This window comes from Equus asinus, chromosome 24, assembly GCF_041296235.1.
Source record: "Equus asinus isolate D_3611 breed Donkey chromosome 24, EquAss-T2T_v2, whole genome shotgun sequence".
NCBI classification, from domain to species: Eukaryota; Metazoa; Chordata; class Mammalia; order Perissodactyla; family Equidae; genus Equus; species Equus asinus.
The window spans coordinates 63,082,056-63,108,612 of record NC_091813.1 but is presented as its reverse complement, the minus strand read 5'-3'; the positions used below and the strand labels follow the sequence as shown (position 1 = coordinate 63,108,612).

At 33.9% G+C, this 26,557-nt stretch overlaps 1 protein-coding gene across 42 annotated transcripts in view; it reads left to right on the top strand.

Moving 5' to 3' along the window:
* Positions 1–26,557, top strand: part of EPB41L2 (erythrocyte membrane protein band 4.1 like 2) — a 221,763-nt gene that overhangs the window by 124,958 nt on the left and 70,248 nt on the right. For all 42 annotated transcript variants that reach the window (XM_044754986.2, XM_070496525.1, XM_070496523.1 and 39 more), the window contains one exon: positions 18,959–19,063. In XM_044754986.2, coding sequence (XP_044610921.2) covers positions 18,959–19,063 — 105 coding nt within the window. The remainder of the gene's footprint in view (positions 1–18,958; positions 19,064–26,557) is intronic.

Here is a 26,557-nt window from a genome sequence, read left to right as displayed (position 1 = left end):
AAAGATGTGTGTGTGTATATAATGTATATGTGTGTGTGTATATACACAATTATATATATCTACATGTATATATTTTATATATAATATATGCACATATCAACTACTCAAAGAAAGATGTGTGTGTGTATATAATGTATATGTGTGTGTGTATACACACAATTATATATATCTACATGTATATATTTTATATATAATATATGCACATATCAACTACTCAAAGAAAGATGTGTGTGTGTATAATGTATATGTGTGTGTATATATACACAATTATATATATCTACATGTATATATTTTATATATAATATATGCACATATCAACTACTCAAAGAAAGATGTGTGTGTGTATAATGTATATGTGTGTGTATATACACACAATTATATATATCTACATGTATATATTTTATATATAATATATGCACATATCAGCTACTCAAAGAAAGATGTGTGTGTGTATAATGTATATGTATGTGTGTATATACACAATTATATATATCTACATGTATATATTTTATATATAATATATGCACATATCAACTACTCAAAGAAAGATGTGTGTGTGTGTATAATGTATATGTATGTATATATACACAATTATATATATCTACATGTATATATTTTATATATAATATATGCACATATCAGCTACTCAAAGAAAGATGTGTGTGTGTATAATGTATATGTGTGTGTATATATACACAATTATATATATCTACATGTATATATTTCATATATAATATATGCACATATCAACTACTCAAAGAAAGATGTGTGTGTGTATAATGTATATGTGTGTGTATATACACAATTATATATATCTACATGTATATATTTTATATATAATATATGCACATATCAACTACTCAAAGAAAGATGTGTGTGTGTGTATAATGTATATGTATGTATATATACACAATTATATATATCTACATGTATATATTTTATATATAATATATGCACATATCAACTACTCAAAGAAAGATGTGTGTGTGTGTATAATGTATATGTATGTATATATACACAATTATATATATCTACATGTATATATTTTATATATAATATATGCACATATCAACTACTCAAAGAAAGATGTGTGTGTGTATAATGTATATGTGTGTATATATACACACAATTATATATATCTACATGTATATATTTCATATATAATATATGCACATATCAACTACTCAAAGAAAGATGTGTGTGTGTGTATAATGTATATGTGTGTGTATATACACACAATTATATATATCTACATGTATATATTTTATATATAATATATGCACATATCAACTACTCAAAGAAAGATGTGTGTGTGTGTATAATGTATATGTGTGTGTGTATATACACACAATTATATATATCTACATGTATATATTTTATATATAATATATGCACATATCAACTACTCAAAGAAAGATGTGTGTGTGTATAATGTATATGTATGTGTATATACACACAATTATATATATCTACATGTATATATTTCATATATAATATATGCACATATCAACTACTCAAAGAAAGATGTGTGTGTGTATAATGTATATGTGTGTATATATACACACAATTATATATATCTACATGTATATATTTTATATATAATATATGCACATATCAACTACTCAAAGAAAGATGTGTGTGTGTGTATAATGTATATGTGTGTGTATATACACACAATTATATATATCTACATGTATATATTTTATATATAATATATGCACATATCAACTACTCAAAGAAAGATGTGTGTGTGTGTATAATGTATATGTGTGTGTGTATATACACACAATTATATATATCTACATGTATATATTTTATATATAATATATGCACATATCAACTACTCAAAGAAAGATGTGTGTGTGTATAATGTATATGTATGTGTATATACACACAATTATATATATCTACATGTATATATTTCATATATAATATATGCACATATCAACTACTCAAAGAAAGATGTGTGTGTGTATAATGTATATGTATGTGTATATACACACAATTATATATATCTACATGTATATATTTTATATATAATATATGCACATATCAACTACTCAAAGAAAGATGTGTGTGTGTATATAATGTATATGTGTGTGTATATACACACAATTATATATATCTACATGTATATATTTCATATATAATATATGCACATATCAACTACTCAAAGAAAGATGTGTGTGTGTGTATAATGTATATGTGTGTGTATATACACACAATTATATATATCTACATGTATATATTTTATATATAATATATGCACATATCAACTACTCAAAGAAAGATGTGTGTGTGTATAATGTATATGTGTGTATATATACACACAATTATATATATCTACATGTATATATTTTATATATAATATATGCACATATCAACTACTCAAAGAAAGATGTGTGTGTGTGTATAATGTATATGTGTGTGTGTATATACACAATTATATATATCTACATGTATATATTTTATATATAATATATGCACATATCAACTACTCAAAGAAAGATGTGTGTGTGTGTATAATGTATATGTATGTGTGTATATACACACAATTATATATATCTACATGTATATATTTCATATATAATATATGCACATATCAACTACTCAAAGAAAGATGTGTGTGTGTGTAATGTATATGTATGTGTATATACACACAATTATATATATCTACATGTATATATTTTATATATAATATATGCACATATCAACTACTCAAAGAAAGATGTGTGTGTGTATAATGTATATGTGTGTATATATACACACAATTATATATATCTACATGTATATATTTCATATATAATATATGCACATATCAACTACTCAAAGAAAGATGTGTGTGTGTGTATAATGTATATGTATGTATATATACACACAATTATATATATCTACATGTATATATTTTATATATAATATATGCACATATCAACTACTCAAAGAAAGATGTGTGTGTGTATAATGTATATGTGTGTGTATATACACAATTATATATATCTACATGTATATATTTTATATATAATATATGCACATATCAACTACTCAAAGAAAGATGTGTGTGTGTGTATAATGTATATGTGTGTGTGTATATACACAATTATATATATCTACATGTATATATTTTATATATAATATATGCACATATCAACTACTCAAAGAAAGATGTGTGTGTGTGTATAATGTATATGTGTGTGTGTATATACACACAATTATATATATCTACATGTATATATTTTATATATAATATATGCACATATCAACTACTCAAAGAAAGATGTGTGTGTGTGTATAATGTATATGTGTGTGTATATATACACAATTATATATATCTACATGTATATATTTTATATATAATATATGCACATATCAACTACTCAAAGAAAGATGTGTGTGTGTGTATAATGTATATGTGTGTGTATATATACACAATTATATATATCTACATGTATATATTTTATATATAATATATGCACATATCAACTACTCAAAGAAAGATGTGTGTGTGTGTATAATGTATATGTGTGTGTATATATACACAATTATATATATCTACATGTATATATTTTATATATAATATATGCACATATCAACTACTCAAAGAAAGATGTGTGTGTGTGTATAATGTATATGTGTGTGTATATATACACAATTATATATATCTACATGTATATATTTTATATATAATATATGCACATATCAACTACTCAAAGAAAGATGTGTGTGTGTATAATGTATATGTGTGTGTATATACACAATTATATATATCTACATGTATATATTTTATATATAATATATGCACATATCAGCTACTCAAAGAAAGATGTGTGTGTGTATAATGTATATGTGTGTATATATACACACAATTATATATATCTACATGTATATATTTCATATATAATATATGCACATATCAACTACTCAAAGAAAGATGTGTGTGTGTGTATAATGTATATGTGTGTGTATATACACACAATTATATATATCTACATGTATATATTTTATATATAATATATGCACATATCAACTACTCAAAGAAAGATGTGTGTGTGTGTATAATGTATATGTGTGTGTGTATATACACACAATTATATATATCTACATGTATATATTTTATATATAATATATGCACATATCAACTACTCAAAGAAAGATGTGTGTGTGTATAATGTATATGTATGTGTATATACACACAATTATATATATCTACATGTATATATTTCATATATAATATATGCACATATCAACTACTCAAAGAAAGATGTGTGTGTGTATAATGTATATGTGTGTATATATACACACAATTATATATATCTACATGTATATATTTTATATATAATATATGCACATATCAACTACTCAAAGAAAGATGTGTGTGTGTGTATAATGTATATGTGTGTGTATATACACACAATTATATATATCTACATGTATATATTTTATATATAATATATGCACATATCAACTACTCAAAGAAAGATGTGTGTGTGTGTATAATGTATATGTGTGTGTGTATATACACACAATTATATATATCTACATGTATATATTTTATATATAATATATGCACATATCAGCTACTCAAAGAAAGATGTGTGTGTGTGTATAATGTATATGTGTGTATATATACACACAATTATATATATCTACATGTATATATTTTATATATAATATATGCACATATCAACTACTCAAAGAAAGATGTGTGTGTGTGTATAATGTATATGTGTGTGTATATACACACAATTATATATATCTACATGTATATATTTTATATATAATATATGCACATATCAACTACTCAAAGAAAGATGTGTGTGTGTGTATAATGTATATGTGTGTGTGTATATACACACAATTATATATATCTACATGTATATATTTTATATATAATATATGCACATATCAGCTACTCAAAGAAAGATGTGTGTGTGTGTATAATGTATATGTGTGTATATATACACACAATTATATATATCTACATGTATATATTTTATATATAATATATGCACATATCAACTACTCAAAGAAAGATGTGTGTGTGTGTATAATGTATATGTGTGTGTATATACACACAATTATATATATCTACATGTATATATTTCATATATAATATATGCACATATCAACTACTCAAAGAAAGATGTGTGTGTGTGTATAATGTATATGTGTGTATATATATACACAATTATATATATCTACATGTATATATTTCATATATAATATATGCACATATCAACTACTCAAAGAAAGATGTGTGTGTGTGTATAATGTATATGTATGTGTATATACACAATTATATATATCTACATGTATATATTTTATATATAATATATGCACATATCAACTACTCAAAGAAAGATGTGTGTGTGTGTATAATGTATATGTGTGTGTATATACACAATTATATATATCTACATGTATATATTTCATATATAATATATGCACATATCAACTACTCAAAGAAAGATGTGTGTGTGTGTATAATGTATATGTATGTGTATATACACAATTATATATATCTACATGTATATATTTTATATATAATATATGCACATATCAACTACTCAAAGAAAGATGTGTGTGTGTGTATAATGTATATGTGTGTGTATATACACAATTATATATATCTACATGTATATATTTCATATATAATATATGCACATATCAACTACTCAAAGAAAGATGTGTGTGTGTGTATAATGTATATGTATGTGTATATACACAATTATATATATCTACATGTATATATTTTATATATAATATATGCACATATCAACTACTCAAAGAAAGATGTGTGTGTGTGTATAATGTATATGTGTGTGTATATACACAATTATATATATCTACATGTATATATTTTATATATAATATATGCACATATCAACTACTCAAAGAAAGATGTGTGTGTGTGTATAATGTATATGTGTGTGTATATACAGACAATTATATATATCTACATGTATATATTTTATATATAATATATGCACATATCAGCTACTCAAAGAAAGATGTGTGTGTGTGTATAATGTATATGTGTGTGTGTATATACACACAATTATATATATCTACATGTATATATTTTATATATAATATATGCACATATCAACTACTCAAAGAAAGATGTGTGTGTATATAATGTATATGTATGTGTATATACACAATTATATATATCTACATGTATATATTTTATATATAATATATGCACATATCAGCTACTCAAAGAAAGATGTGTGTGTATATAATGTATATGTATGTGTATATACAGACAATTATATATATCTACATGTATATATTTCATATATAATATATGCACATATCAACTACTCAAAGAAAGATGTGTGTGTGTATATAATGTATATGTGTGTGTATATACAGACAATTATATATATCTACATGTATATATTTCATATATAATATATGCACATATCAACTACTCAAAGAAAGATGTGTGTGTGTATAATGTATATGTATGTGTGTATATACACACAATTATATATATCTACATGTATATATTTTATATATAATATATGCACATATCAGCTACTCAAAGAAAGATGTGTGTGTGTGTATAATGTATATGTATGTGTATACACACAATTATATATATCTACATGTATATATTTCATATATAATATATGCACATATCAACTACTCAAAGAAAGATGTGTGTGTGTGTATAATGTATATGTATGTGTATATACAGACAATTATATATATCTACATGTATATATTTCATATATAATATATGCACATATCAACTACTCAAAGAAAGATGTGTGTGTGTATATAATGTATATGTATGTGTATACACACAATTATATATATCTACATGTATATATTTCATATATAATATATGCACATATCAACTACTCAAAGAAAGATGTGTGTGTGTGTATAATGTATATGTATGTGTGTATATACACACAATTATATATATCTACATGTATATATTTTATATATAATATATGCACATATCAACTACTCAAAGAAAGATGTGTGTGTGTGTATAATGTATATGTGTGTGTATATACAGACAATTATATATATCTACATGTATATATTTTATATATAATATATGCACATATCAACTACTCAAAGAAAGATGTGTGTGTATAATGTATATGTGTGTGTATATACAGACAATTATATATATCTACATGTATATATTTTATATATAATATATGCACATATCAGCTACTCAAAGAAAGATGTGTGTGTATATAATGTATATGTATGTGTATATACAGACAATTATATATATCTACATGTATATATTTCATATATAATATATGCACATATCAACTACTCAAAGAAAGATGTGTGTGTGTGTATAATGTATATGTGTGTGTATATACACACAATTATATATATCTACATGTATATATTTCATATATAATATATGCACATATCAACTACTCAAAGAAAGATGTGTGTGTGTATAATGTATATGTATGTGTGTATATACACAATTATATATCTACATGTATATATTTTATATATAATATATGCACATATCAACTACTCAAAGAAAGATGTGTGTGTGTATAATGTATATGTATGTGTATATACACACAATTATATATATCTACATGTATATATTTTATATATAATATATGCACATATCAACTACTCAAAGAAAGATGTGTGTGTGTGTATAATGTATATGTATGTGTGTATATACACACAATTATATATATCTACATGTATATATTTTATATATAATATATGCACATATCAGCTACTCAAAGAAAGATGTGTGTGTGTATAATGTATATGTATGTGTATATACAGACAATTATATATATCTACATGTATATATTTTATATATAATATATGCACATATCAACTACTCAAAGAAAGATGTGTGTGTGTGTATAATGTATATGTATGTGTGTATATACACACAATTATATATATCTACATGTATATATTTTATATATAATATATGCACATATCAACTACTCAAAGAAAGATGTGTGTGTGTATATAATGTATATGTGTGTGTATATAGACAATTATATATATCTACATGTATATATTTTATGTATAATATATGCACATATCAACTACTCAAAGAAAGATGTGTGTGTATATAATGTATATGTATGTGTGTATACACACAATTATATATATCTACATGTATATATTTTATATATAATATATGCACATATCAACTACTCAAAGAAAGATGTGTGTGTGTGTATAATGTATATGTATGTGTGTATATACACACAATTATATATATCTACATGTATATATTTTATATATAATATATGCACATATCAACTACTCAAAGAAAGATGTGTGTGTGTGTATATAATGTATATGTATGTGTGTATATATACACAATTATATATATCTACATGTATATATTTTATATATAATATATGCACATATCAACTACTCAAAGAAAGATGTGTGTGTGTATAATGTATATGTATGTGTGTATATACACACAATTATATATATCTACATGTATATATTTTATATATAATATATGCACATATCAACTACTCAAAGAAAGATGTGTGTGTGTATAATGTATATGTATGTGTGTATATACACAATTATATATATCTACATGTATATATTTTATATATAATATATGCACATATCAACTACTCAAAGAAAGATGTGTGTGTGTATATAATGTATATGTGTGTGTATATACACACAATTATATATATCTACATGTATATATTTCATATATAATATATGCACATATCAACTACTCAAAGAAAGATGTGTGTGTGTGTATAATGTATATGTGTGTATATACACACAATTATATATATCTACATGTATATATTTTATATATAATATATGCACATATCAACTACTCAAAGAAAGATGTGTGTGTGTGTATATATATAATGTATATGTATGTGTGTATATACACACAATTATATATATCTACATGTATATATTTTATATATAATATATGCACATATCAACTACTCAAAGAAAGATGTGTGTGTGTATATAATGTATATGTGTGTGTATATACAGACAATTATATATATCTACATGTATATATTTTATATATAATATATGCACATATCAACTACTCAAAGAAAGATGTGTGTGTATATAATGTATATGTATGTGTGTATACACACAATTATATATATCTACATGTATATATTTTATATATAATATATGCACATATCAACTACTCAAAGAAAGATGTGTGTGTGTGTATAATGTATATGTATGTGTGTATATACACACAATTATATATATCTACATGTATATATTTTATATATAATATATGCACATATCAACTACTCAAAGAAAGATGTGTGTGTATATAATGTATATGTATGTGTATATACAGACAATTATATATATCTACATGTATATATTTTATATATAATATATGCACATATCAACTACTCAAAGAAAGATGTGTGTGTATATAATGTATATGTATGTGTGTATACACACAATTATATATATCTACATGTATATATTTTATATATAATATATGCACATATCAACTACTCAAAGAAAGATGTGTGTGTGTGTATAATGTATATGTATGTGTGTATATACACACAATTATATATATCTACATGTATATATTTTATATATAATATATGCACATATCAACTACTCAAAGAAAGATGTGTGTGTGTATATAATGTATATGTGTGTGTGTATATACACAATTATATATATCTACATGTATATATTTTATATATAATATATGCACATATCAACTACTCAAAGAAAGATGTGTGTGTGTGTATAATGTATATGTATGTGTATATACACAATTATATATATCTACATGTATATATTTCATATATAATATATGCACATATCAACTACTCAAAGAAAGATGTGTGTGTGTGTATAATGTATATGTGTGTATATACACACAATTATATATATCTACATGTATATATTTTATATATAATATATGCACATATCAACTACTCAAAGAAAGATGTGTGTGTGTATAATGTATATGTATGTGTATATACACACAATTATATATATCTACATGTATATATTTCATATATAATATATGCACATATCAACTACTCAAAGAAAGATGTGTGTGTGTGTATAATGTATATGTATGTATATATACACAATTATATATATCTACATGTATATATTTTATATATAATATATGCACATATCAACTACTCAAAGAAAGATGTGTGTGTGTGTATAATGTATATGTATGTGTATATACACACAATTATATATATCTACATGTATATATTTCATATATAATATATGCACATATCAACTACTCAAAGAAAGATGTGTGTGTGTATATAATGTATATGTGTGTGTATATACACACAATTATATATATCTACATGTATATATTTTATATATAATATATGCACATATCTTTTTTTGAGTAGTTGGAAAACTTTTTCAAACTTAATTCTTATTAATGATCATGGAAACTTTACTTAAAAATCTTCCTTTACTCATTTACTTCTGGAATTATATTTTTAACATACACACACACAAAATCACTGGATGTGGTTTCTTCCTTTTTGTCAGGATTTGAATGGACTTTGAGACAGAGCTGTGTCGACAACTCATTCAGATTGGTAGGGAAAGAAGGATCTGACAAATGATAGCCTTAGACTGTCTGAGGCACTCTCTCCCCTCCCATACGGTTTGGATTTCCTCCACCCCCCGTGACAATGTCTCAGTTGTTGTGTTGGCTCCGTGCATACCTTTCTTTCCTTGGCCTTTTATATTTGCATAGTGTCGTATAGAACTAGCGCAAAATACATAGCTCAGGGGCTGCGATGTGTGGATCGCATTGTGTACTTCCCAGCACTGTCTCCTTGGCGCACAATAACCACAGTGTGGACAGCCTACACGGAGACAGTGATGGTGTTTTATGAAACACCAGTGGTGTGTGGCGTCGACTGCAATCTGCCGGGTAAGCATTTGCACAAATTCCTCCAAGCTGAGAGGCCTCCAGAAATGTCATGTTTTGGCCTCAATAGTGAATGCCACAAATAACAGCCCAGGCACAGGGGACTTTGCTCAGAGTCTCGGATTCCAGCCTGCCTGCCTTCAGCTGGATCTGCTGTAGATTGCTTTGCCTTTTTTTTGTTTTTAAAGTTCCCAAAAGCTAGTCTTTCAATCCTTGAATAATATGTTTTAAACCCATCTGAATTATCTTGTTTTGTCTCTCTCCTTTGGATGTCTCTATTGTATTATGCAGTCTTTTAAAGAAAAATAAATCTAATACCTGGAAAGTAGACCAAAGGACTTTTTTTTTTAAGTTTTCAACCCATTGATTTTATATGGCTGATTCGTGGTGTAAGTGGGGTTAGGGAGAGGCAGACGGGGGAAAAATAGATCGTAAAGCTTGTTGGTACTTAATATAGGAAGTACAATTGTTTTTTGAAGTGTCTTTGGCAAGTTTATTAACAGTTATATGGTTTTAATTGTTTAGTTAACTGGTGCTACATTATCAGAATAGAGGTTGACACAATTTGTACTCTATAAAGGTTCTAGTGTAAGAAAGGATCAGAGCAAGGGCATGCTTCAGACAGGAAGAAGAAATGACAGTGATACTGATGTCTCGGTGGAGGAGTGTGTACAGACTCTGCAGAACCTCACTGTCCCCTTCTGCACAAAGGTGGGCATGGCCTGCTCTCAACGGGAAGGGGCACATGGCTTTTCTGCTTATGTCACTCCTCTAGTTCCCAGCAAGTCTTTGGAAATGCTCTAATTACTAAGGATGAGTTTAAGTACAAGGTAGAATTGTGAAAACAAAGTGTAGGTCTGTGGCTGCTCTTCTCCCAGAATCTTGCTGGCAGTGTGTGTTTGGTTTAGTTCCTTGAATATCTGTGACATGGTAGTCCATGAGCTAGATCCAGGAGATTGCATAAAACTGCAAGCCAGAAGGCCTGAATTCTAGTCTCAGCTCTGCCAACTTTTTGGCTAGCATCATGACACCGAGCCACTCCATCTGAGAATATCTTTTAGCCTGCTAGTGAGCTAGTTACTTGATGAGGTGCTGCTGTAGGAGACATGGAGGGGAGTAAGATACACTTCTGCTTAGAGAACTCAGTCTACAAAAGTAATAAGTATCAAAAGAAGTAGAAGCTCAGGGTAAGTTCCATAGATGTGCAATAAAGTGGTTAAAGGAGAAAGAGGAATATTGGGAGACTGGGACAGCCTTCATAGGGAAGGAGAATTTGGAGATTTGTCTAGAAGTAGGTTTCAACAGTTGGAAATAAATCAAGGGAAAAAGAAATTTCGAGTATGTCTTGGCAAGTCAGTAGTCCTTTTTGTCTGGGGCAATACCCCTAAACAGCTATGACAACTAATGAACCAGTGACATGTACTGGTATCTTAGGTGCACACCGTAAAGCAAATATCTGTGTATTCTGCTTGGTTAAAAATGTATATTTGTAGTGTTTTCATGCACTAGAATTCAAGATGTTTATTAAAAATCAAAACTGATGATAGGGGAAAATAGCCTTCCTGGATAGAAGTAATAGAGTGCTGGTGTTTATGAATATCACAAATCAGAACTCAGTTCTTTACAGGAAATCAGGCTGAAAACTTAGATCAGTTAAACTCTCTGTAGCCTCAGTTTTCTCATTTCTGAAATGAGATTGGATTAAATAACTGTGAAAGCTCTTTAGTTATACTTAAAATTATTATTTTTAGAGCAGCTCAAAAAGGTCCAGTGATTTCAGCTGCCTTTTAATGAATCTGTGTAATGTGCCAAACATTTTGTTAAGCACTTTAAATACACCTCATTTTAATTCTCTTAATACCATTATAAGGTGTTTTTATTTTAAAGAGAGGAAACTGAGGCATGGAGAAGTTAAGCAACTTCCCCAAGGTTGCACAGCCGTTAAGAGAGAGAGCAGGTGTTCCATTCCACATCACTGGAATTCCGCCCTGGTACCTTTCTCCTAGGTTGTTGGGAATCGGTGATTCTCATGAAAGGTGGCACACACCAGAATCTGGGAGGGAGAAGGAACAATTATAACCTGCATGCCCCCTACATTTTTATCTACTACCGTTGTGAGTTGTGTCTTGATTCCTCTCCCCCAAATGATGAGAATTATTACTTATGGAGTGTATTGTGAACAGCGTGAGGGCAACAAAGAAGCTGTGAGCCCCCGGGTCATGGCTGTCAGAACATACTCAGGCACGTCTGATTGCAGGTTAGTACTTAGAAAATGTGGTAACTTGGAACATTTAATATGTGGCATTTAATTTGTGTCTTCTGATAATCTGATATATTTTCTGAGATAACAAGAATTATGCTGTTTTGTTTGCCTTTTTGAGTTAGCTTCCAGAAGCAGATCAGTTTTGGGTTTTTAAAGAGTGACTTCTCTGGGTTTTCTGTTACCGTTTTTTTTCTTCACTCCTTGTAATTCCTCAGCTCATGTTTCTTTACCTCTTGTCTTGATGGCTTTATTATATCTATTATTTTAAAATAATGCATGTCAAAACCTTTTGAATGTTAATGAGTATAATCAATTAATGAGATACAGTGATTGTAGGTTAATGAGTTTCCTTTTATCTGGCTAGAGACCCACTGAATTGTCTTAACTGGAGAGTTTTAGCGTTTATCAGCCATCATGTCTTTTACCATTGCCTTTCCCTTATCCTCAATATTGTCTTCATGTAGAATTCTGATGAGATCTATGTCGACCTCCTCATTCTGTCTTCCATTTCTGTGAGGTTCTTTCCTATTCTCCATCTATTTGTCTTTCTGTGCTGCATTCTGGTTAGTTTTTTCAGATCTATCTTCCAGTTCACTGGTTTTCTCTTTAGCTGTGCCAGACTCTGTCCATTTGGGTTATTATTTAATTATTATAGTTTTTATTTCTACATGTTCTATTTGATTTTTCAGAATCTGCTTTTTGATAGTTATTTTCCTTGATGTTTTAACATGTTCATTTATTTCTTTAAACATATAAAACATTTATTTTGTGTTCTGTACTTGATAATTCCATTGTCTACAGTCTCTAAAGGTCTGATTGTGATATTGTATCTAGTGCTCAATAATAATAGTGACTGATTTCCTAGTGTTTTTTTTATTTTTTGATTATATTTGTTGGGATTTTATGTACGGGAATCATTTGCTTCAGCCAGGCAACTGGGCACATCCGATCAATAGTGGACTAGGTTAAACTGAATTCTCTGTTTTGGCACAAATGTTAATGCCAGTCTCCAGATCTGCTTGAGGGTCAGATCATAGTAATTTTTCTCTCCCTAATTTCTTGAGATATTGTCTGTAGAACAGTAATTCTGCTGTGGAATAAGTTAGTAAGTGTTGTATTAAAGAAAAATGGTGGTTTATTCAGCCAAACAATTTTGGGAAACATTAGTTTGAATGATGAGAAACAGGTATTTTTTACTGTAGAATTTCTCAAGGTATCTTATATGCAGATAGGAGTTCTGATGCTCAGTAGTTACCTACATTAAGAAGAATTTTCCTTGTCTCACTCTGCTCCCCTTTTGGGGGATCTGGGTATATGTGTGGAGCATTTAGTGGAACCAGTGGGACCAATGGAGAACATACTTTGACAGATTCGGGTCTGTCTCCTGGTACCCTTGACTTCTGCACTGCCTTCTCACTGTCTTTCCCTGTGTTTACACCCCTCTGCTCTATGACTGTGTGTGTGTGTGCACGTGTGAACATAAGTATGTGTGTGTATCTATGTTGTATTTGAACTCCTTAGGGGAAGATGTGCTTGTATTTGGTAATCTTCGTCCCCAGAGTCAGACATTGTCTTTGGGTTGACCTCTTGTATCAAGTTATCTTGTGGACCCTTGGTCAGTGTTCTTTGGACCAATTGGACCAGGTACCTAGTAATGTCTAGAGGAGTAGATTCATAGGACTTATAGGGGGGCAGGAGGGGCTTCCTTTTTATTTTCTGTCTCTGACATTTGAATGTAAAGTTCTGAGACCATGTCTGTCTTATTCATTGTTATTTCACTAGTGTGTTAACATACGAACTGACACTTCTTAGATGCTGGATCAGTACATGTTGAGCCTTTAGGCCTGGCATGCCCTTGCGGTCATCTGAGAGTAGGACAGTATAACTAGCGGTCACACTGCATGGCATGTCCGTTATGGATGGGTTACTTTTTCATCTTACTGAATCCTCCAGTGTCTTTTGAATAGAAATTGGTTTTGTCAGACTCTATAAACAGTCGACATGAAAAATAAGTTCGTTTGAATACACTGTTTCTCTGCCTTAAAAAAAATTTCGTGCTTTAAGATTCATTTCAGGTGCCATAGTCTCGGTGAAGCCATGGTTTTTGTTTTTCTCAGACACTGTGATCATTCCATTCTTGGTGTTCCCATTGCACCTTAATGCATCTTTGTATGCATCTTTAAGCACATCCTCACAGTATTGGTGCATGTTTGTCTTTCCAGTCAGAGTTTATTGAAGGTACAGATGAACATTGAGGAATGGAAGCTTAAGTAACATGTGTGTGCGGGTCAGATCTTATCAAGCATTTAAAATCTCTATTTCCTGGAGAGGAAAGGAGAGAATAGGAGAGCAGCAGTCTGAGCATCTAGAAGAGACTTTGTTGCTTGTTAGATGTGTGCTGGTGAAAGAACAGCTGGGAGCACAGTTCAGCTGTGGTTGGGCAAGGCCCTGGGTTTGGCGCTTGGACGTGTATTATCTCATTGCGTTAGTTTGACCCTCACAGTGAACTGCGAGATAGCTGTGCTCTCATCTTTCAGTTGAGGAGACAAAGTGGTTTGCCCGCTGTCACACGTGTCCAGTGATAGCAAAGTGCTTACAGAAGGTTGAGTGAGGGAGGAATGGGACAGACTCAGCCCCAGCAGATGCCCCTGTGCTGGCCGCATACCACCACCGAATTGTGAGCTTTGTGGATGTTTTTCTCCCAGTCTTTTCGGGGAATTCTGTCCATGAGAGCATGTTTCTATTTTTGAAATAGAAACCAGTGAGAAAGTATGATTCATTAATAAAAATTGACTTAAAGCCAGTGTTGAAATGTGCTTTCTCTCTGAACTTAGGTATGTATTTATAGACATCAGTTATCTTAAATATCCTTTTTACTCTAATTTCAAATAGCATTATCACCAAATAAAATAGTATGAATCCCCTTTTGACTGTCAGATTTCCGTTTTTTTTTTCCTTCTTGCCAAAGCCCCCAGTACATAGCTGTATATTCTAGTTGTGAGTGCCTCTGGTTGTGCTATGTGGGACGCCGCCTCAGCATGGCCTGATGAACGGTGCCGTGTCCGCATCCAGGATCCAAACTGGCGAAACCCTGGGCCACCAAAGCGGAGCACACGAACTTAACCACTGGGCCACAGGGCCAGCCCCTCTGTCACATTTCTTTACAATGTCTACAGCTAATTAGTTGCAGTAGTTAGCCTATTTGAAAGTAGTTGTCATTTATAGACAGATTTCATAGAAATGATAAGTTTATTTGGGACCTATATCTGATTAAATGTCAACTTCTTATATTAACTTCCATTGAATTCTTAGTGTCTTTCTAAATAATCTCTGCTTTATAGTAGATAAGATGTCCTCTGTGACTCGTTTCTGCCTCATTATAAATGAACAGTGAGTGATGTCCAAGTAGATAGATGTGACAGGAGCTGTAATAGTTTGCTCCCTTTGTTATCTCAGATAAGGAAAGTTCTAATTACAAAGTAGGTGTTGAAATTATAGCTATAGTCAGTCACTGAGCCTGAGCACGTTAATGTCACCTCATTTAAAATAAGTGTGTCACATATAGTACACTGTAATGTTTTTCCAGTTGATTACACAGGTATTTTTCGAGCACCTCTTATGCTGGGCAGTCTTCCACTCACTGGAGGATCAGGAGTGAACAATGTGGTTGAAATTAATGTCAGAGAAAGCGAATTCTCTCTTAGATTACTGATTACCTTTAAAATATTCTTTGCTATTATTTGCAGTCACGTCTCCTCACATCTACTTCCGACTCCTATAAAGAAGAGACAGTGGGTTTTTATTGCACATTTAGGAAAGTAACTGTTGTGGTTTGAGTCACCTTCTTCTCAAAAAGTTAATTTAAGGTACTCACCACGTGTCACACACTGTTCTAAGCTCTCCTTATGTGTTACAGCTCATTAATGCTCACCACACCTTTTTGGTGGATTCTCTTATTTCCGTTTAACAGATGTGCAATTTAAGGCACATAGAAGTTGTGTCTTGTCTTTGGTTACATACCTTGTAAATAATGAAACTGTATTTAGGACTTTGATATTTGGAACCCAGAGCCCAATACTCTTATTCAGTGTGCTATATGTGTGCGTACTTTAAGTATGGGGACAGATGAGCACATATCTGTCTTAAATGTCCTTTGTAATTTAATTTTCTCAATCTTTAGGGATTTGGACAGTACATCGCTTGTTCTGTTGAAATACTGTATTTTGTGTGGCTTCCTCCCTCTAGTATTTGATGTGATATGGACGTATGTATTTAGAAACGTTGCTATAAAGGATTTGATAGTAAAAGTTTCATATTCTCCTTCGCGAGTCTTTCCGGCATGGATTTCTTACCTCTGCAGCCTCAAGAAGGAGGAAGGAAGAGTAAGAGAAACAAGCACTGGCATTGTTTCCATGAAGACTTATCTTTTGAAACTCCTTGTCTGAGTTGTACTTACTTGGAATTGAAATGTTTTTTATATCTGATTGCGTTTTTAAAGATATATGTGTGGGAAACATTAACTTGCACACCCTGGATGAACTAACAAGTACACATTTTGGTGGTGTGAGGGCATCCCTCTTAAGAATAAGAATGTCTGGTGGCTTGTTCACTTTTCCCTCTGCGGTCTAGTGGTTGCTTACATCAGTGTGGGGACAGGAGGCGTGTGTGTGACCTGACCTCTCTCTCAGGGGGGCGTTCCCAGGGATGTGCATCTTAATTGGAAATGAGGTGCCACTTTATGTTTGCCATTGATCAGAGAACGGGCTTTTCTCTTGTGGCTGTCAAAGGCTTTTACATCTCTGTTGATAGCAGCTTCTGAAATTAAAAACAAAACACAACAAACTGTTTGAGGCAAAAAATATGTTAAATCCTTGGAGGCAGCTGATTTATTATCCCAGTTCCATTACCTTGTATTTTTAAAATTTGTTCTAAAGAATGAATGCCATATCATTCTCGAGAAAAGGCATAACTTGTATTGAAAAAAAACTTCTATTCTACAAATATCACGGAATAAAAATCAAACCTGAGCGCCGAGGGGATAAAGGGTGTCAGGGTACCTTGAGGAACAGGGCTGACCGATTCCCCCGGGGGAGGATGCCTGTGGAGTGACGGGAGCCACCTTGAGGAATGGAGGAGGCAGTTTGGATGTACTTTTGTGCTGTTTTAAAAATAAATGAACTCCAGGGGGCTGGCCCCGTGGCCGAGTGGTTAAGTTCGTGCGCTCTGCTGCAGGCGGCCCAGTGTTTCGTTGGTTCAAATCCTGGGCGCGGACATGGCACTGCTCATCAAACCACGCTGAGACAGCGTCCCACATGCCACAACTAGAAGAACCCACAACGAAGAAGATACAACTATGTACTGGGGGGGGGCTTTGGAGAGAAAAAGGAAAAAATAAAATCTTAAAAAAAAAAAAAAAAGTTTACCGTTCCATGGCATTAAGTACATTTACACTTTAAAAAAATAAATAAATAAATAAATGAACTCCTGGCGTTTTGCTTTTTTAGTTCTTTTTATATGGACATGGAGAAGCAGTAAAATGAAGAGCATCTGTCTGATGATGCTTTCATTTTAGAATCTGTGCTTCGTGTGTCTGTGTGTTGGCGGGGGAGTCTAAAGTGAGAAAGGTATTCATCACTTTATTATGAAAGAAGATTGGAAAACAAATATTTTATATTTGTTTATGCTAAATAACGTTATCTGATATGATGCCCTTTATTTACAGTACTCCCGGAATCTTGAGTGCCTGACAACTGAAGATATTCTCTCTTTTCCCTCAGAAACGCGCGAAGGGCCAGGTGTTATTTGACAAAGTGTGCGAACATCTCAATCTCCTGGAGAAGGACTACTTCGGGCTTCTGTTCCAGGAAAACCCTGAGCAGAGAGTAAGTGAAGTGATTCCAAGTTTATTTATGTCTTCTTAGGAAGATATTATTTTGTTTTCTTAACCAGTGTAAAATTTAGTTTTAAAATAACTTATGTTTTTATTATGATGTATTTTATGTTCATTGTAGAAATTTGGTAAATATTGAAAACTTATATGAATCTCTGTCACTTTTTGCCATTGTGTCTGTGTATGCTTTTCCACTTACAAGCGGACAGACTGGAATGTCTTATCCTGCCTTAATTACTAGAGACTGAACAGATTTTAAAATCTTTGTGTTGAATTTTTAGCTCTTGAGTTCACCTGCATGCTAGGAGTTCAAGCGTGCCCAGAAGGCAGGGAAGGGGGCGGTTGGAAGGGATGTCAGGAGGACCCACGTGTGCTTGTCTGGAGCTTCGGGAGAGAGCGTTTGCCTTGCTGAGCAGACTGTGGTGGCTGTGTGGGGTGAAGGTGTTCCGTGCCCTGTGGTTGGGGGCAAAAAGGGGGTGGGCCTAGCCCGACTCAGGTGGTAGATTTGACCAGCCAGGACCCTGTGGACACCTGCCTGACATCAGGAGTGTGTTGATTGTTTCTGCTCCGGGAATTTCTTAGGACACTAAGCAGGAGCATCCCAGTCTCTAATGCTTAAGGCTAACTCCTGGGAACTTCAGGTCTTCTCAGTTTCATAGGTACATTAAAGAGAGAAATATTAACCACTTCTGGCAATTAAGACTTAACCTGTAGCCTTCCGTTTTAGTCAGTTCAGGCTTTTCTAACAAAGCACCGTAGACTGACCCTTATACAACAGACATATATTTCTGATAGTTCAGGAGGCTGGGAAGTGCAAGATCAAGGTGGCAGCAGAACCCGCTTCCTGGTTCATGGAGTGCCCTCTTGCTGTGTCTTCACATGGTGGAAGACAGGGAACTCTCTGAGCCTCTTTTATAAGGGCACTAATTCCATTAGCGAGAGCCCCACCTTCATGACCTAGTCACCTCCCAAAGGCCCCACCTCCAAATACTGTCATATTGAGGATTAGGTTTCAACATATGAATTTTGGGGAGGGCCACAAGCATTCAGTCTCCAGCACTTTCCTCATTGTTAAGATAGGACTTTTCTGCTTCACTCTCTGAGTCTTGGGACTTAACCCTAGTGGAGAAGATACTGAGTTTAGGAGTGAGGAATTAAGGTTTGGTCCAGGGTTGCACCCTACAGTGAAGCCCTTGTAGGTCCCTTAGATTGTTGCTGTGGACAGACTAACTGTGGTCATTCTCTCTGAGGAGGCCCAGAGCACCTGGTCCCAGGAAAGGAGTTACTTTTCCAATATCTAACATTCACGTCACAGTCAATAGAACATAGTCAGTGGATGAATATAGGCTGCAAATTTCGTTTTCCCTCATGCCATCGTTGTTTGTATTTATAAGTCCTGGTAATGAAATACAGAGTACTAAGGGTGATAATTATGTATAAATTAAGTTTTCTCAACTTGTTTAGTTTTAAATCCTTGATACCTAATTTGTGGTTAAATTCCACATTCAAACTAAAGACAATTAAATTGCATGCCTGCCTGCTGAATAGTATGTGCGTGTTCTTATTAGAACTGTGTTTAGAATACTTTTTGCAGAGTAATAACATATTAGACGTTTGACTAAATAAACGAGGCGCTATTTTTAGACTTTAAATTATAAGGTGGTCTTGATGATGTTTCCAACCACGTGCCCTTACCGTTGGCCCTCAAAGCTGCAAAAGAGAAAGCGACAGGAATTTGGCTATCATTATTCACTTTTTCTGAGATGACATGTTGGTAGACTCAGAGGAGTATCTAATCTTTGTAAAAAAGGAAAACCATCCAGTATGTTGTGAGATATGTAGAATAACGTGCTCTGTTAGGAGAAACGGGATATGCTACATTAAGGCATCTATTTTTTCCGAACACTAGATTTATATAAGAAAGGCTGGTATTTAGATAGTAAGATTCACTATTTTTTGTTTTGATGACTCTCAGTATATATGTCTAATCTATATCTTTCCCCTGAATCTCAGACTCATATACTTAACTGCCTACTGGGCACTACACTTAATTGTCTAAAAGCAAACAGGTCATCTTCCCCTCAAACTTCATCTGTTCCCTGAAGAGTGGGCATAAATTCTTTCCCCTTCTTAGACCTCTTCCCTTGTGCCTTTTCTACCTGCTGACAGCCCTCTCCTGGTTCTCTTTGTCCACGGTTCTTGCTTTGCTTTAGGCCCCTGCCATCTCTTGCTTTGACTGCTTTATTAGCCTCCAGTCCGGGGCCCCATGGTCATTCTGCACACTGCTGCTTGATTGAGCTCTCAGGAATGCATATCCGACCTTGGCACTCTCTGGCTTAAAACCATTTAATGGATACAGTCTATCCCTCTTAGTCTGGTTCATAAGGCTGTTGGTCATGTGACTTCAGTCTGTTCTTTAGCTTCATTTCTCAGTAACCTCTCACATAGAGTCCATATTCAGTCCACACCAAATTTCTCTGCTGAAAGGAGGCTTGCCCGTCCATACTCTATCTGCCTGAACATACTATTCCTTACATTTAGAATGTCCTTCCCATTTTTTTGTATCTGAATGCCTGTTTTTCCTTAAGATCCAACTTAAGTATCCTACTCTGAGATTTTCCTTGATGGCTTTCCACCACCATGCCTCCTGCCCCCAGCTCTGGGAGAGTTGCCTGTTCCTTCCATCTGCCATGTAGACATGTATAGCACAAACCTTTGTGTGTCAGTCTTTGTCCCCTTTATGCTAGCAACTTCTTGAGGATAGAGACTATAGCTTTTTATCTATGTAGCCTCAGTATATCTAGACATAACAAATATTTATTGGATACTACCTGTGTCCCATCTCATACCCATTAGGATGGCCACTATCAGAAAACCAGAAGATGACAGGTGTTGGCGAGGGTGTGAAGAAATTGGAACCCTTGTGCACTGGTGGTGGGAATGTAATATGGTGCAGCTATTGTGGAAAACAGTTTAGAGGTTACTCAAAAAATTATAAATAAAATTAGCATATGATCCAGCCATCTCATTTCTGGGTGTATATCCAAAAGAATTGAAAGCAGGACCTCAAGGAGATATTTACACACCATGTTCATGGCAGCATTACTCATAATAGCCAAGAGGTGGAAGCAACCCAAAATCCATTGATGGGTGAATTGGATAAACAAAATGTGTTATATATAAAATGTGAATGGAATATTATTGAGCCTCAAAAAAGAAGGAAATCCGATCACATTCTATATAACATGGATGAACCTTGAGGACATTGTCTTGTATTAGTCACAAAAAGACAAGTACTGTACGATTCCACTTATATGAGGTATCCATAGTCAAACTCATGGGAACAGAAGGTAGAATAGTGGTTACCAGGGACTGGGGGGGAGGGGGAATGGGGGAGCTGTTGTTCAGTGGGTGTAGAGTTTCAGTTTTGCGAGATGAAAAAGCTCTAGGATCTCTTGCACAACAGTGTGAATATAGTTAGCGCTGCTAAACTGTACACTAAAAAATGGTTAAGATGGTAAATTTTATGTATTTTTTACCACAATTTAAAAAAACATAATACATGTGTGTGCATATCAGTGTACTGCTGTGAATTTACCAATAAACAATTAAGAAGTAGACCCTGCCTTCATGGATGGTCCCCACTTACATTCTAGTTGAGGAGACAGAGTAAAAATCCGAATCACACGGTCACTAAGTTTGATTGCTGCTCTCCAGGAAAGATTCAGGGTACTGACAGGGAGGACTTCTTAGGGGTGAAAGAGGCTAAAGCAGAGACCCTGCAGTGCGAGTGGGCTTTGGCTGGGTGAAGGGACATGGGAAGCACCTGCCTAGGGCCCTGAGGCAGGATAGCTGCCTGCTTGAAAACTGAGAGAAGTCTGGTGCAGTTAGGGGGAAGAATGAAATTCTGCTGGGGAAAGGGACCGGGCGTTGCGAGGGGTCAGATCATGTAGGGCCATCTAGGCTATATGTTAAGGCTGGGAGATTTCCTTTCACCTAAGAAAGATGGTACATCATTGAAGGGCTGAAGCAGTGATGTGAGACGACCAGTTTTACCTTTGAAAAGGTCACTTTGGCTGATAGGGGGCCTCGGGTGGGAGGGAACTTGTGCAGAACTGCTCACCCAAAGCACAAAAGTGGCCTCATTTGGGTTGTAGTGAAAGCAGACAAGCAAACGATTGCAGAGAGATTTAGGAAGGAGGTAGAATCAGTCTGATGTTTGATGGGGTGTGAGAGGTGACAAACACCTGGGCTTCCAGGTGGATGGAGGTGCCATACAGTGGGAAGGGAGGGGACCCAGTTGGGAGATGGCAGAGTATATCACAAGTGTATTTTGAGACATGTTGAATTTTAGGTCAGATGACAACTTTTGAAAGAACAAGTGAATCAGTAAATTTGATTTTGGCTGTGCCTTGAAGAATGGCAGCCAGCGTGGAACAGACGCTGCAGGTGGAGTCTGTCTGAACAATACAGGTCGCAGTGAGTGGTTTTATTTCCTGACAGGAATGTCGTATTATATTGAGGCTTGTAGTCAGGCATGCTTATTTATAGCTTAACTTCTTTTTAAAGGAATCCAAGATGGCTTTTATCATAAAAATATCCCAAATAAGACAGACGTGACAATCAAGAGCTAATCGTTCTGGGACTTTCGCAGGGCAGCAGGCGCTGCTCTCGGCCCTGTACACATACTGTCTCAGAGTTCTTAGAACGACACTGGAAGGTTGGTATTATCAACCGCACTCGGTAGGTGTGGAAAGGTGAGGCATAGAGAAGTTAAATAATTCACCCAAGGTCACCTAGGCAATAAATGTTGAAGATAACATTCAAAACCAGGCAAACTAGGAAGGAAAAAAAGAGAAAATGCAATTATTCTAAACTTTCTGTCAGTCAAGATAAAAATGGGTATACTATTTTACAGCTATACTATACTGTTTTCCATTTGATAGTTATATATTTTCCAAATATACTATACTATTTTTACATTTTGTGCTATTTTCCAGCTATAACTGGAAAAGCAGAAGAATATCGTCTTGCCTTAGAGCAATTTTTCATCTTATCAAATTCTGAAAGTCATCCTACAAGACTTTATATGGGGGGTGTCGAAGGATGTTCCGGGTGTTGTTCCCAGGGTGAGTTTTCCAGTTGCTGTTTCTGCAGTGGCATCAGTAAACTTAAGGGATGACCTGGCTGTGTCTTCTCAGCAAGCACAGTGTTTTACCTTCTATCATGGGTTAATTTGAGGTGATTTGTGGGGAGTGCTGATGGAGATTATGGGAAAGCTATGCAAAGATCATGCTTTGGAAAGCCTTGTATCTTGTGCTAAGGAATCTAGATTTTTATCCTGATGTGTGAAGGGTTTTAAATAGGAAGAGACATAGTCAGATTTGTATTTTAGAAGAGTAACCTGTTCGTGGTGTGGGGAGAGATTACAGGGGACGGAGACCCAGGAAGGCCATCGTCTAGTCCATAGGTGATGGGAACTAGAGCAGTGACATTAGGAGTAAAGAAGTGGAGACGCTGAGTCGGTAATGTCTGCAGGGCTTTGTGACCGATTGACTCTGAGGTGTGAGGGTGAGGGAGAGGTTGAGGAAAGGTCCCGAGTTCCAGGCTTGGGTAATTGGGGAGCTTGTTGGAGACTTTTACACAGGGACTGGGAGAAGCAGCAGGAGTGTGTGGTTAGGGAGCAGAGATGGAATCTGATTTTCATTTCGCTAAGTTGGAAATGCTTGTAGGATATTGGCTAGATGGTGTTTGGGGGACCCAGGAGGTAGGTGAGGGCTGAGGAAGTTAACAGTAAAGAATTTGAGAGTGGGTATAAGCTATTATTTAAAGAAGCCTGGCTATGAAGAGAAGGGCAGATGGGAAAGTGATATGAGAGGATATAGACTGGGGTTGTCCAGTAGAACTTTCCACGGTGGTGAGATGTTCTAGACCTGTTTTGCCTAGTATGGCAGCCACTAGCTACGTATGGCTGTTGATCACTTGAAATATGGCTGGTGTGACTGAGGAGGTGAAGTTAAATTTTATTTACTTGTACAAATTTAAATTTAAGTAGCCTCTTGTGACTGATGGCTATTGTATATGACAGTGCAGAGTTTACTGAGGGTTTTGGGGTTGACAGATTTGCTTGGATGGAAAGTACTTCCACTTTGGCTCAGGAAAGCCCAGAAAAGGGTGAAGTTGGAGAGAGAGGAAAGTGATGATGATGGGAGGTTCTGTAGTCAAAAGAGGATCAGCGTTGAATTAAGAGGGTGATCTCATCCCGAGTCTGCAAGAAGTAAGATAAGGAGTGATGCAGTTGTAAATAGATCTGAGGTAAGCAAATTGCAGTCTAGAATCTCTGGGAAATAGAGGGTAAAATCCTCTGCTCAGAGTCACTAGGGTAGCAGTGGGGACCCAGAGAGGCAGACTACTCAGGACAAGTGTGTGGCCTGCTGTTAACAGTCCAACTGAGATTGGAGACCATAAAATTGTGATGGCAGCAGAATATATTGGTGTGTGTTTTTCTCTAAGTGCCATCTGCAACCTAGGTGTGATAGTGGAGCAGTGGAGTGCTGAAAGGGTTCCCAGTTGGCACTGGTGGCTATGGTAACAGGACAAAAGATTGAGAATCTGGAGATGCTGATGAGATGGTGATCAAGCTGATTATTCACAGGACTGCAGGAGGGACATAACTGAAGCTGAAATGGGCTGATAGGCTGGGAGAAGGTGGCTGGAGCCAAGGGGTGAAAGTCCAAAGAAGTTGAAGAGCAGGTACAGTGGGAAGAAATGGGTAGAAAACTTAGAAGGAGCGGAAGTGATTGCATCTGAGAATGGGATGATGAAGTCTAATGGGGTGGAGAACCCGGTGTCATGACAAGACCGAGAGTTCAGCCATGGAAAAGGGTGGCTGAAGTTAAGGAGAGGCTAAGGGCATTAAGGCAGAGAATATTAAGATAAGGTTAAGTTTGGAGGGATTCTCCATAGGATTCTCATTGAAAAAAAATGCTAATGCTCAATAAGGAACTCATAATTCCTTATTTTACTTTGTAGTTTCTCTTATGAAATGCGAGATGAAAATGCCCACAAAATTAGGCACATACTTTATCTAGGCTTAACTATAGAATATTGGGAGAATAAACAGTGGAGTATCCTTCTGAAATAATTACTTTTCAGAAATTGAGTGTTCAGATGTAATTGGTAGTATCTTATTCATAAATCTGGTTTGCTTTCAAAACTTTTGTATTCTATCATTTTTTATTCCTTCTTGCTTATGTAGACAAGTCTAGTCCTCAAGACATCTAGGCAAAAGAACTCTTATTTTTCCAATACGGATTTGCGTGTTGTCCTAATTTTCCACAGAAAATTATTACTGTTGTATCAACTCAGCTTAATTGGTCCTATTTTGTTTGAAACCCATGCAGTTTCCATAATAGAATACAGAAATTTAGGCTGCTTTCTTTTTCATGCCAAATATTATCTGTATGTATAGCAGTTCCAGTCACTT